This window comes from Pseudorasbora parva, chromosome 23 (genome assembly GCF_024679245.1).
Source record: "Pseudorasbora parva isolate DD20220531a chromosome 23, ASM2467924v1, whole genome shotgun sequence".
Lineage (NCBI taxonomy): Eukaryota > Metazoa > Chordata > Actinopteri > Cypriniformes > Gobionidae > Pseudorasbora > Pseudorasbora parva.
The window spans coordinates 36624803-36639005 of record NC_090194.1 but is presented as its reverse complement, the minus strand read 5'-3'; the positions used below and the strand labels follow the sequence as shown (position 1 = coordinate 36639005).

Here is a 14203-nt window from a genome sequence, read left to right as displayed (position 1 = left end):
CATTTCCTCTCTCAAGACCCATAAAGGCACTAAAGACGTCGATACAAAGCCCATCTCACTACAGCGGCTCTACAATCATTTATGAAGAGGCGAGAATAGTTTTTGTGCGAAAAAAAAAATTAAATAACTTAGTGATGGGCCGATTTCAAAACAAGGGTTCGGACCGTTACAAATCTTGAATTGATTCACTGATTCATAACGGTTTGAAGAAGGAATTAATGACAGAATTGACACTTTTGGGTGAACTAACCTTTTAAACATCCAACTCATAACCATGTGAATGTGAGAGCAGAAGCTGTTTCTGTAAAGCTCTAGATTCTTCAGGATTTATTAAAATGCCTGTTTGCAGTCACACTCAAACAGAGAAGTGGATCAGTGCTTCAGCTCTAAACTCGATCTCACGTGTGCCGGAAACGACACGGAGCTGACCCATTGAGAGCCAGCGGAGCGTGAGCCTTACTCCGATGTTCTGGCTCCAAAAATGAGCAGATTGATCAAATACAAGCGGCCCGTCTGCGCAGCGGTCCCAGATGGTTTGATAATGAAGAAAACCAGCGCCAACAAAACAATGGACGCCGCAGAAATGCCCTCGATTCACTGCGAACTAAAACCTGTCGACATGACCAGGTCACGCTTCACACTAAACAAACAAACAAACAAAGAACATAAAGAAAGAAAGAACATAAAGAAAGAACAGAAAGAAAGAAAGAACAGAAAGAAAGAAAGAAAGAAAGAAAGAACAGAAAGAACAGAAAGAACAGAAAGAACAGAAAGAAAGAAAGAAAGAAAGAAAGAAAGAAAGAAAGAAAGAAAGAAAGAAAGAAAGAAAGAAAGAAAGAAAGAAAAAGAAAGAAAGAAAGAAAAAATCTAATAAAGAAAAAAAGATATAAATAAATAAATAAAATAAATAAGAAACTAATTAAATAAGGACACAAATAAAATAAACAAAAAGAAAAATAATAATAAAGAAAATAAATAAGAAAATAACTAAATAAGAACAGAAATAAAGAAACAAAGAAAAATACATAAATAAATAAATTAGAAAATAAATACATAAGAAAATAACTAACTAACGAAGAACACAAGTACGGTACATAAATAAGTAATAGACCAAAATTATATAAATAAATTGAATGCACAAGAAAATGACTAAATAAGAAAATTAATTAATTAATTAATTAATTAATTAATTAATTAATTAATTAATTAATTAATTAATAAGGACACAAATGGTTAATGATAAAATGATAGAATTAAATAAACAAAGACAAATGATAAATAAATAAGATCTAACTAACTAAATAAAAAAATAAAAAAAATAAAAAAAATATATAAATAAGAAAATTCATTAATGAAATAAATGCATTAGAAACTAAAATAAAAAAAAACAGATACATAAATAAACAAATAAATGCATATAAATAAACAATACATGCATACGTGAAAAAACATCTAATATTGTTGGACTAAGTGTTGTTTTTCTTTTTTGAAATAAAACCAGATGTTTTTTTTAGAAAAATAAAATGTTTATGTTCTGTTATATTAAATCACGACATTAAATTTCTTGCAAAAATAATCTCATTCTCATGCTCTAAATTGCTCAAAAATATTAATTAAATCCTACTCTACTCATACTCTATTTTAAATAAAATGTACAGATTTTTTAAAAAAATATTTATTTTATAAAATACTATTATATTACAGTATTATTGTATTATAGTTGGTAAAGTCTAATCTGAATCACCACTGAGAATAACAATAATTAAAACATTTAAAATTATCATTGCAATTGTTGTGTTGTGTTTAAAGTGATAGTTCACTTTAAAATATAAATGCTGTCATCCTTTACTCGCCCTCAAGTTGTTTAAACCTGTATGAGTTTCTTTCTTCAACTGAACACAAGGGAAGATATTTTGAAGAATGTCAGTAACCAAACAGTAAACTGACTTCCATAGGGGGAAAAAAAAACTATGGAAGTCAATGGCTCCAGTTAACTGTTTGGTTTCTGACATTCTTCAAAATATCTTCCCTTGTGTTCAGCTGAAGAAAGAAACTCATACAGGTTTAAACAACTTGAGGGTGAGTAAAGGATGACAGCATTTATATTTTAAAGTGAACTATCACTTTAAATCTCACAGGTCTGTAACACTCAAAGGATGAACTTGGTATTGCCATGTTTTCAGATGATACTGTACATTATGGTATATCTATAAATAGCATCTGTTACGATTCCTTGGGGTTGCATCCAATAATTCAGCGTCAAGTTCGGTTCAGTCAGGAAGAGAAGCTCGTGGCAGAGGTCACACAGGGCACATATGCACTGACCAGCTGGAAACACACCGACAGCAGGTGACCGGCGACACACACACACAAACACGGAGAGCCAACATACGGCCCAATTACACCTCTAATCTTTATTGATCACCACACGGAGTCTGTTTAAAGGTGCCCTAGAATGAAAAATGCAATTAACCTTGTCATAGTGAAATAATAAGAGTTCAGTACATGGACATCACATACTGTGAGTCTCAAACACCATTGCCTCCTACTTCTTATGTAAATCTTGTTTGTGAAAAACACCACAGGAAAAGTAAGTGATTCTCCACATTACGCCAACAGTGACGCAAGCGTTGGGGATCATTTATACGCACGCCCCCAACATTTGCATCTGTCATGTTAGGCTGTGAAGGGGACGTGAGGACTTTTCATATGTCAGCAGTCATGGTTGAGGTTTATTTTAATCGGATACCACAACAATTTAATTTAAAATCGTTTGTTCGGCCCATTTCAGGCAAGCTTCGCTCAGCGTCTTAAACTAAAGAAAGTGGCAATTACAACTGTATTCCTGCAAGCAGTAAAGTAGCGATTTTATCCACTTATTAACTGTTTAAATAATTTGATTAAACTGAAAGTTTCTTAGAGAGACGCAAGATGCTAGTACAGTAACAATAGGAAACTCCAAGTACCATACAAAACTAAATAGTGTCTAATGACAAAGGGTAATATTATTTTGTATAACAAAATACAACCGTAGATACGTTGCTCACAGATCGTTCACTCGATTCTTCTAGCAAACGTCACCTTTTCCACAATATAAGTTAAAATGATAGTCATTTAAGTCATTTTGTAAAATTATATAGATATATATTTTTGAGAACTTAAGTATGATGTTTTTGCATGCTTGTATTTCAGAGTACATCACAGTCACTGCGTAGCCTACATTGAGACTAACGTTATATAAACATGCAATATCGCTAACAAAAGACGAGTCTAAAATCACTGGTTTCGTCTGAGGGAATGTAGAGCGTTTGTGTGGTTGCCAGATTTCAGTAATATAAATCCTCCAATCAGAGCTTTTCTGTGAAAAGAACACGTATGCTATCCGGTGTTTTACCTAAACATGTCCAATCTGGCAACCATATGCACGCTCTCTCTCTCGCACGCGCGAGATGTTCTGCCTAAAGTGTCATTCAGTCGGTCTTTGTTCTGTCAGGATGGTCAGGACTCACGAGCCGCTTCGCTGAACTGCTGTGAGCTGTGAGTGGCTGAAATAAGCCAATCAGAGCAGAGCTCAACATTAATATTCATGACCCTTCCAAGTAAGGCAAAAACAGAGCATTACATCCTAGAGACAATTAATAGGGTTGTGAATGGACCTGTAAAACTGTATCTGGACAATTTATCCCTTAAATAAGCCACATACCCTTTATGTAGATATCAGAGAACAATTTAACATATTGTTTCAACTCATTCTAGGACACCTTTAAAACCAACACATATCTGTGACTCCTCCATATTAATCTAATAAACACATAAACACAAACACACACACCTGGTTCACTACCTTTGTGGGGACTCTCCATAGGCGTAATGGTTTTTATACTTTACAAACCGTATTTTCTATCCCCTACTCTGCCCCTGCCCCTAAACCTACCCATCACACACACTCACACACACACACACACACACACACACACACACACACACACACACACACACACACACACACACACACACACACACACACACACACACACACACACACACACACACACACACACAACCTACCCATCACAGGAAACATTCTACATTATTACTTTATCAAAAAAACTCATCCTGTATGATTTATAAGCCTTTTGAAAAGTGGGGACCGCTGGCTGGTTCCCACCATGTAGGTGATCTCAGTTTTTACTATCCTTATGGCACTGCTTTTCAAACTTTTTTGGTCACGCCCCCCTTTCAATCTATGAAAAAATACCCCCCACCCCCCCAAAAATTGAAATTGTTTCTTTTTTCATTGAAATTAAACATTTTGATCAGTTAAAACTGATCAGGCATGCAGCACACATATGGTTTAACTGTCCTTGTGAGGGAATTTTTTACTTATAGGCCTACTTTTATAATGGGTATTATTGATCATACACAAACTGACGTTTAACATAAGTCATATTTAATTTTATTATAGTGATAATCATATGCACACTTATTGCCTGAAACACATTAATGTTTAATATTTTTTTTTGTAAACAAAAAGAGGCAGGGTTGTGTTTTATATTTTGTTTGTTATTTATAATATATGCAGTGAAGATAATCCATATGCGTTGCCTGAACCACATTTGTGTGGCTATTAGTGTTTGTTAATTAAATGAAAAGAGGCAGAGTGGTGTTTTATGATATTTTGTTTTATTGTAGCCTAAAATATACAAAATATATCGAGTGAGAGCGAACTTGTCGTCCCGTCTTCGGGAATTGGTTCTCCTGAGTCGAACTTGAACGCGAGACAGGCGGGAGCAGCTCCTGGAGCGCCTCGACCGCGGGTCTATTCTGCTTCAAACACTCGTTTTATACACGCGTTCAATCCGCTGTGGACGTGTGTGTGGATTCAAAATGTTCAAGCGACCAATAGACGAGAATTTGACGCTCTATCCGCATTCAGTGTGAACGCAGCCTCTCCTCCTCGCCAACCACGAGAACAAGATATGTCTGATATTTTCTGCATTTAGCTTAGATATGCCTTTTAAACTCTTCACCAGTCCTGCGTCTCACGAGTATATCTGTGCCGATATCCAACAGTTCATTGTGTGGGTCAAAATTATCCACTTTTCTTTTATGCCAAAAATCATTTTCATATTAAGATCATGACCCATGAAGATATTCCTACCGTAAATATATCAAAAATGTATTATTAGTAGTAATATGCATTACTCCTTCAACTTTAAAGGAGATTTTCTTAATATTATGTGCACTTTCAGATTGTCATATAGTTGTATCTTGTCCAAATATTTCCCTAACAAACCATGCATCAGTGGCTTATTTATTTATTATTCTCAGATGATGTATACATCTCCCAAAAAAATAACCCTTATGACAAAAGTGAACCGTTTTCAACATCAATAATCATGTTTCTTGAGCAGCACATCAGCATATGTGTGTCTGTTGGTTAATTATACTTTCAGCAACAATAAAACCATTTAAACCGATAGTTCACCAAAAAATAATGCAATTAACCTTATGATCCGGACTTCATATAAAGCGATTTAAGACGTTTGACTTTAGAAGATCTATTTAAGTTTTGTCCTGAAAGAAATTAATAATTGCATTTGATGCATTAAATTGATGAAAAGTGACAGTAAAGACATTTATAATTTCTATTCCAAATAAATACTGTACTCTCTATTCATTAAATAATTCTTTATAAAATATGAACAGAAATATGAACTGTGTTCAACACTGATAATAATCATAAGTGTGTGTTGATCATCAGATCCTCATCTGAGAATGATTAGTGAAGGATCATGTGACTCTGAAGACTGGAGTAATGATGATTATGATCACAGGAATAAATCACACTTTACTATATATTCACACAGAGAACTGATGATTTACACTGGAGGAATATCTCACTGCTTTACGATTTTTTTTAATCATAAATATAGTAATTATTCCAAACAAAAAAATGTACACTAATACAGCACATAGTGTTGAGTTTCATCACATCACTTTAGTAATAAGATGAAGCGCAGTGCAGTGCTGCCACCTACAGTCCACTCGCAGAACTGCGTCTGTCTTTCACAGCCTATGGCAAACGATAAAGGAAAGGTGCATTAAAGTGAATAGACGCATTAATATATAATCGGCCCTCAGGTTTCTCTGTACGTTACGACTGAATCACATTTCATTTCTTCAGTGTTCACTATGTCTGTCATTTAGTTGTGCGGGTTCTTTGACTCCTGAGGGCAAACGTGATGAATACAAATGGGCAGAGAAACTGCAGGAGAGAGAAATAAAGACTGAGGGATACGTGGCCAGAAGGTGAAATCATATCTATTATTTATCACTAATAAAAAATGCTAGAAATGTTGTGATCTTTTGTCACAGATGGGCTCTATAAAGGGTTTGTGGGATGAAGCGTTGTCACATGACTGATCAGCTCTGAATACTCGAATGGGGAGAGACAGAAAGTGTTTTAATAACATCTCTAATAGCTGCATCATAGCTAGTCTTTCTAAGGATGATCCATATAATAACATTATGACTATTATTGTGTTGGTCCTCCTTTTGCTGACCTGTCGAGGCATGGACTCCTCTAGACCCCTGAAGGTGTGCTGTGGTATTTGGCACCAAGATGTTAGCAACAGATCCTTTAAGTCCTGTCATTTGCAAAGTGGGGCCTCCATGGATCGGACTTGTTTGTTCGGCTCATCCCACAGATGCTCGATTGGATTGAGATCTGGGGAATCTGGAGGCCGAGTCGACGCCTCAAACTGGTTGTTGTGCTCCTCAAACCATTCCTGAAGCATTTGTGCTTTGTGTCAGGAGCATTATCCTGCTGGAAGAGCCACAGCCACCAGAATACCGTTTCCATCAAAGGCTGAACATGGTCTCAGCAATGCTTAGGTAGGTGGAGCGTGTCAAAGTAACATCCACATGGATGGAGGACCCAAGGTTTCCCAGCATACACTGTCCAAAGCATCACTTTGGCTTGCCATCTTCCCATAGTGCATCCTGGGGCCATGTGTTCCCCAGGTAAGCCACACACACACACCCGGCCATCCACGTGATGTAGAAGAACACGTGATTCCTCAGACCAGGCCACCTTCTTCCATTGCTCCGTGGTCCAGTTCTGATGCTCACGTGCCACTGTTGGTGCTTTCGGCGGGGTCAGGGGTCAGAGGTCACCCTGACTGGTCAGCGGCTATGTCGCCCCATACGCAGCAAACTGAGCTGCTCTGTGTATTATGACAGCTTTCTATCAGAACCAGCATTAACTTCTGGAGCAGTTTGAGCTCCAGTAGCTCGTCTGTTTGATCGGACCCCACGGGCCAGCCTTCGCTCCCCACGGTCATCAATGAGCCTTGGCCGCCCATGACCCTGTGGCCGGTTCTCCACTGGTCCTTCCTTGGAGCACTTTTGATAGATACTGACCACTGCAGACCGGGAACAGCCCACAAGAGCTGCAGTTTTGGAGATGCTCTGACCCAGTCGTCTAGCCGTCACAATCTGGCCAAACTCGCTCAAATCCTAACGCTTGCCCATTTCTCCTGCTTCACACACATCAACTCTGAGGACTAAATGTTCACTTGCTGCCTAATATATCCCACCCACTAACAGGAGCCGTGATGAAGAGATCATCAACTGTTTTTAAAGCTGAATTTATCATCATTACTTCACTACTTGTGTCATATGATCCTTAACTAACCATTCAAACATTCTAATTTGCTGCTCAAGAAACATGTATGATTATTATCAGTGTTATAAACATACAATAGTTCATATTTGTGTAAAAACTGTCCTACATTTTATTTCCCAGGACTCTAAAGAACAGCATTAATGTGAAATAGAATCTTTTATAGCATTATAACGGTCTTTACTTGATCAATTTAACGATTCCTTACTGAATAAAAAAATATACATTTCTTTATAAGAATACATATAAAAATTGTACTTATCCCAAACGTTTGAACACTAAACGCTTCCTGAAACTGGAGTGTTTTCAGTGGAATAAGAATCGGTTTCATCTCTCAAAACTCAACCATTAACCAAATGTCGTTCCAACAGTCAGAGTTCAAGAAGAAAAGAGAAGAAAACAGAGAACAGAAGAGACACAACAGATGCAGAAAGATTAAAGAAAAGCTTTATTCAGAGTATAAGAGCAGTAAAAGAAAGTACAGACATCAGAGGAGAAACAGAGGACAGGAAACTCAAACGAATGATCGTCCTTTATCCAGAACACTCTCATAGGTTCAGTGAAGAGACAGTCACATGATGAGGGAGATTTATCAGCTGAGTTTACGACTGGAAGGGTTCAGATCTACTACACATTGAGCGTTCGGGCCGAGACCTCGTGGTGCCAGTCTCTCAGCTTGTTGTACTGAGGCCGGACCAGCTCTGGGTCCACTTTAGTCACCCTGACGGACCGCCGACACAGAGAGAGAGAGAGAGAGAGAGGGAGAGAGAGAGAAGGAGAGAGAGAAGGAGAGAGAGAAGGAGAGACAGGAAATAAACAGGTTATAGTTTCAGAAAGCAGGAGAAAAGTGAGAGTGAAACGACACTAGGGCTGCCACTAACGAATGTTTTTGTATCGATTAATCTATCGACTAATTTATCACAATAATTTGCAACAATTTTACTTAAAAAATATATCATTTAACTTGCAACTTTGGCATTCAGTAGTGCACTATAAAAAAGTATAAATATAAACAAGCCCTTGACAAAATGTGAAACTAAAAAGGTACAAATTTGTAACCCCCCCAAAAAAGAGAGAATATCAGCAAGCACTTTTTATATAGAATAGTGTTGTCCCGATACAAAAATTATGATTTAAGCTGGGCGCACACTGTGCGATTTTGGCCACGATTTGGCTGTCTGAGACAAATTTAGCAAATCCTAAAAGATTCCTCCGATCCTAGGCTAACATCTGACGTCTTTGATCGATAGTTTGACATTAGTTCACGGCAGCCGATTAATGAGCGCTGCGATCAAATTTTACCTCAGATGAAATTCTGACACTGTCAGAAGATTTGCCGCACAATCCTGCAGTGTGACTTCTCCTACGACGATCGTCAAATATCTCCGTTTTTCAAGACAAACTATGACCAAAACGAGAGCTAGAGATTTCTTTGTAGCCTCCATTTCAGTCCTGAGTGTAATGCGGCTCACCGTCACCGAACGCAGCATTGATTGATTATATAAAACTCCGGACGAGTTTTCTTGTGCGCGTTTGTTTTTAGCGTGCCTTGACGTTCAGTCTGACATTAATGACAACTGAGATCTTACAGTGACATGGCTTACATCAGGGATCATGTTCGTACAGTCTGACAAGGGACATTCGCAAAGGATTTGGAAAAATCGCACAGTGTGCGGGACCCATTAGACGATACCAGACCTCAATACCGATTCTGAATCCACACGGCAAAAAACAGTCAAAGTAGTTTATTATTATCCATTGTTATTCAAATGTTTAGTTTTATTTTACCCTAAAACCTCACTTGCCCAGCATGTTTCTGCCCTGCTTTTTGACCCTCCTTATTTAAAAATAATAATATAAAAATAAGACGACAAAAAACTATACATGCCAGTGTGAACATCCTTACATGTTACATCCCTAATTATATTATCAATCAAGTGAACATTCACTAACCTTTCACTGTTCTCAACAGGCTGGGGTGACCGAAATCTAGTTTCATGATACGAGTAATTTAATATCTATTATCATAGCTATCAAAATCCAGTGTTCGGCATTTTGCGTACGTGAGTTTTTGCTGTAGATGTCTTAAAAAAAAAATTGCTGTGTACAGTGCTAATTAACTAAAGACTTCTCACAGCTCTTACAGGTTGTTGGCCTTGTCTGTTTCGTTGCTTCTATTACTCTCCCCTTTTCTGTAAGTCGCTTTGGATAAAAGCGTCTGCTAAATGATTAAATGCAAATGTAAAATGTATTAAATGTAATTTTATAATAACAATATCGATATTATTATTATTATTTTTTTTTTTTAAATAAGCCAAATTGGCCTAAACAGTGCTTTATTTTCAGCTACAGTAGCTCTATTTAACAGTAGCATTCAATAAAGAAATTAAATAAATGTAAAAACAAAAGTGCATAGTCTACATAGCCACTCTGTAAATGAACTAAACACTGATTCTTAATAAATATATAGTTATTCAGTCAAGCATGGGGTGATTTTCTATGTTCTTTTGTTGTTTGATTAACATTAAAGGGATAGTTGACCCAAAAATGAGCCTGTGATGTTTATCTGCTGACCCCCAGGGCAGCCGACATGTGTGTGTGTGTGTTTCTTCAGGAGAACACAAATGAAGATTTTCTCATTAGTGCCTGCACAGATCGGCCGAATGAGGCATCTACAGTATGTATGTATGTATGTATGTATAGATATACAGTATATACATACTGTATATCTATGATCACACCAGTTTGACCTTACCAGACGGGAGTGATAGCGGATGGGAACACTAGATGAGATTCGTCTGATATGAGGTAAAAAAATAACACAAATACTGTTGTGTTTCTCACAGAAACCGATCGGTTCGTGTCTTTTATGCTGCGTTCACACCGCACGCGAATGACGCGAATAAATCGCGCTATTCACGCGAAGTTGGCCGCGTGAACATTTTGAATCCATTCGCGCGTCAAATTCGCTTCATTCGCGTGTGACATTCACTACACAACACACGCGAATTCGCGTCATGGGAGGGGGTTCTGCTAGTCATTTTGACTGGGTCACTTGACTTCTTTTCTGTAAAAAATACTACTGTTAATGTGTGACAAAACGTAGTTTGAAGACTTTTTCAGGCGATAATATTGTTGTTTAATGCTCAAATCTGTGTTTTTTTTATACAAAAAGTGCTCATTCGCGTGTGACATTCACTACACAACAGACGTGAATTCGCGTCATGGGAGGGGGTTCTGCCAGGCAGCGGCAGTCGGCAGAAGGACTATCCGAGTTAAGGCTGCTCTCACCGGGGTTGATGAGCGCTGAGCGCCGCTGATCGCCTGGGTCTCACACCTCCGAAAACACCAGATCAAATTTTCAAATAGGAGCTCTCTTAATAAATAAATCACATATTTGAGCTTTAAACAACTACATTCTCGCCTGAAAAACTATTAAAAGTACGTTTTGTGACACAATAGAGTAGTATTTTTAAATTACTCTGCCCTCGGGGTTTCCCATCCGTCACTTCACCACGTGACAGCAGTAAGCAGGCTCCTCATTGGTTAACGCGGCGCGAATATCCACCAAAGTTCAGATTTTTCAACTTGAGCGATTCGCGTGTTTCGCTCAATTCGCGTGATCATTGCCGCTTCATTCGCGTGAATCGCGCCATTCGCGCCGCCTCATTCGCGCGAATCGCGCCGCAGAATGCCTATTCGCGTCTCTGCATTGACTTAACATGTAAATCACTCGCGCGAATCGCGTCATTCGCGTGCGGTGTGAACGCAGCATAAGACATCAGTGTGTCGTCAGGAGCAGCAGGGTTTGTGTGCATGTTAAAAGTATATAACAAAAAAACGCCTGCCCAAACGCTCTCAAGGGCTCACAGCGAGGCGTTTCCAGCTAAAAACGCTTTGGTGGACACACAGCCTAAATCAGCTCACTAGATTTTTGAAACAAAACAGCCCTGACTACCCACAATCCCTCTTCACTACGGGGCGGCAGTGGCTCAGTGGTTCATGTAGGTTGGCTACACACCGGAAGGTTGGTGGTTTGATCCCTGGTTCCACCTGACCAAGTGTCGAGGTGTCCATGAGCAAGACACCCTTAAAAAAGTGCCATATAAATGCAGTCCGATTACTATTCATGAATACCAGCAAAGCGGACTGAGGCTCAGCTCGGATCAGACAGAAGGAGTGAGGGATCAGAGGAACACTTACTTCTTCCCAGGCCGGTTCTCCTGAGCTTGATCTAGAGGACAGAAGCAGGACAGACTCTGAATTACAGCTTTTAAAACGTCAGTGTCAGATTTATTTATATAGCACCCTTCAAACAACACACGTTGACCAATGCGCTTTACAACATCTAAGTATAAAAGAAAAAAAACTATATTACTATGACAATACACAGATTAATAATCATAGTAAAAAAAATATTCTTTATCTATGTATTTATTAGGGATGTCACAATATTAAATATAATATTGAACCGTTCGGTATGGCATTCACAGTTCAATACTTGAATACAATTTTTTTTTTTTTTCGGTTTTGCATTTAATTAATTACAACAACAAAAAAATTAAACATTTATCCCAGAGACAAAGCACTTCAGTCATTCATATAAAGCTGATAGAAAATTATATATAAATATAAGACACTAAATTATATTTTTTTTACAACGAAACAAAAAAATACTATATAAAACATTTATAAAACTAAATATTAATAAAAATTGAATAATAATTGATTATTTAAGCTATATATATATATACAGCTCTGGAAAAAAATGAAGAGAACAACTTAATATGGACTTCTCAATGTTAAGTGCTCTTAATTTTTTCTAGATATAGTTTCTTGTAATAACTAGTAATTTAATATTATACATGTATACTTTTTCAAAAATATAATAATACTATACATTTACAAATTTAAGACTTAAATATTAAACTTAAAAAAACTTTTAAATTATTTTAAATGCTTATTTATTAACCATTTATTGATTTATAATAATAATTACTTAAACAAATAAAGCCCCCCCCCCCCAAAAAAAAAAAAAAAAAAAGCGTTTTGCGGCTCCTACCGTTCTCGGTGCCGGTGATCTGGGCCAGGATGCGGAAGGAGCGGGACTGAGACGTGCCGGTGCGCGGATGCCAATCCTCCGTGTCCTCCATCAGACGCTTCTTACTGGAGTCACTGAGCGGAGGCGCCTGGCTCAGCTCCGGCTCCACCACGGGCTTCCGGGCCGTCCTGACACACACACACACACACACACACACACACACGTCACTAAACATTCACCACAACAACTACTGCACATAAAACAATGGGATCTGTTTACCTAGGAGGAGTCTTTCTAAAGAAGAGACGAAAAGAGACAAGAGACCGAAATCAGAGAAAAGAAGACGAAACCAGCCCATAATTCACATCAAGACCGTTTCTACTTACTTAAGAATACTCTGAGGTCCACTATGGAAATAAAAAGTCAAGAAAAATAAATATTAAATATAATTATTATTATTATTTATTGGTGACATTAGTATTATTATTATTAGTGCAAATTAACAAGTTAATTTAAATTGCATGCAAATGTAAATTCAAAATGTGTCATTTCACTACAGAATATATTTATTATTATTGAGAAGTATTGAATTTTATTGAAAATGCTACATTATATATATATATATATATACACACATACACATACTATAATTATTATAATATAATCATTTATATTATTTTGCATTATAAAGTCAAGAAAATATTAATATTAAATATTTTATATTTATTTAATGACGATATGTATTATTATTATTATTATTAGTGCAAATTAACAACTTAATTCAAATTCTGCATGCAAATATAATTCAAAATGTGCCATATAACTACTAAATTAATATATTTAATAAAGTATTAATAAAGTATTAATTCAACTGAGAAATGCTAAATTAATCCTTAACGTCATGCTCAAAGCATTAAAAGGGAAAATAATGGTTTGTTTGTTTTTTATGGAAAATTATCTATAGTCTAACTAATGTTAATTTAGTATCATTGAGATATTATAGGTTTTTATTAATATTTTGAATTTCCTTTTATTTATTTACATTTTATTTATATTTGTAAATATCCATTTTAATGTTTTAGCAATTGTTATTTTTGTCAATTTTATTCTGTTTTAACATCTTTATAGTTATATTTATTTTAGTAACATCAAATTAAAATAAATGAAAATGAGAAATGTTGGCAAGTTTAAAGTAGTTTAAAGTTTACAAAATAGAATGAATCCGTTTAAAAGGTTTTTAAAAATGTTAGAATATGTTTTATTCATTTGTTGCCACTTTGTTCAGTTACTAACAACTACAGCCATAAAAAACATTTTTGTTACTTAAAAATATGTTTAAGATTTATACAAACACACTTATTCATTTCAGTTAATGTTTATTTTAATATAAACAAAAGTTCAAGGTGTGTCTGTGTGTGTGTGTGTGTGTGTGTGTGTGTGTGTGTGTGTGTGTGTGTGTCTATCTGTCTGTGTGT

The 14203-nt window shown here is 36.6% G+C and overlaps 1 protein-coding gene across 3 annotated transcripts in view; it reads right to left on the bottom strand.

Moving 5' to 3' along the window:
- The window catches only part of pdlim5b (PDZ and LIM domain 5b), a 112869-nt gene that overhangs the window by 23541 nt on the left and 75125 nt on the right, over positions 1 to 14203 (bottom strand). For 2 of the 3 annotated variants that reach the window (XM_067433963.1, XM_067433965.1), the window contains exons 6-7: positions 12750 to 12916; positions 11891 to 11921 (exon numbers count right to left, since the gene is read on the bottom strand). In XM_067433963.1, coding sequence (XP_067290064.1) covers positions 11891 to 11921; positions 12750 to 12916 — 198 coding nt within the window. Of the gene's footprint in view, positions 1 to 11890; positions 11922 to 12749; positions 12917 to 13007; positions 13023 to 13114; positions 13136 to 14203 lie in introns of all 3 variants that reach the window. The other variant, XM_067433964.1, reaches the window with a different exon arrangement.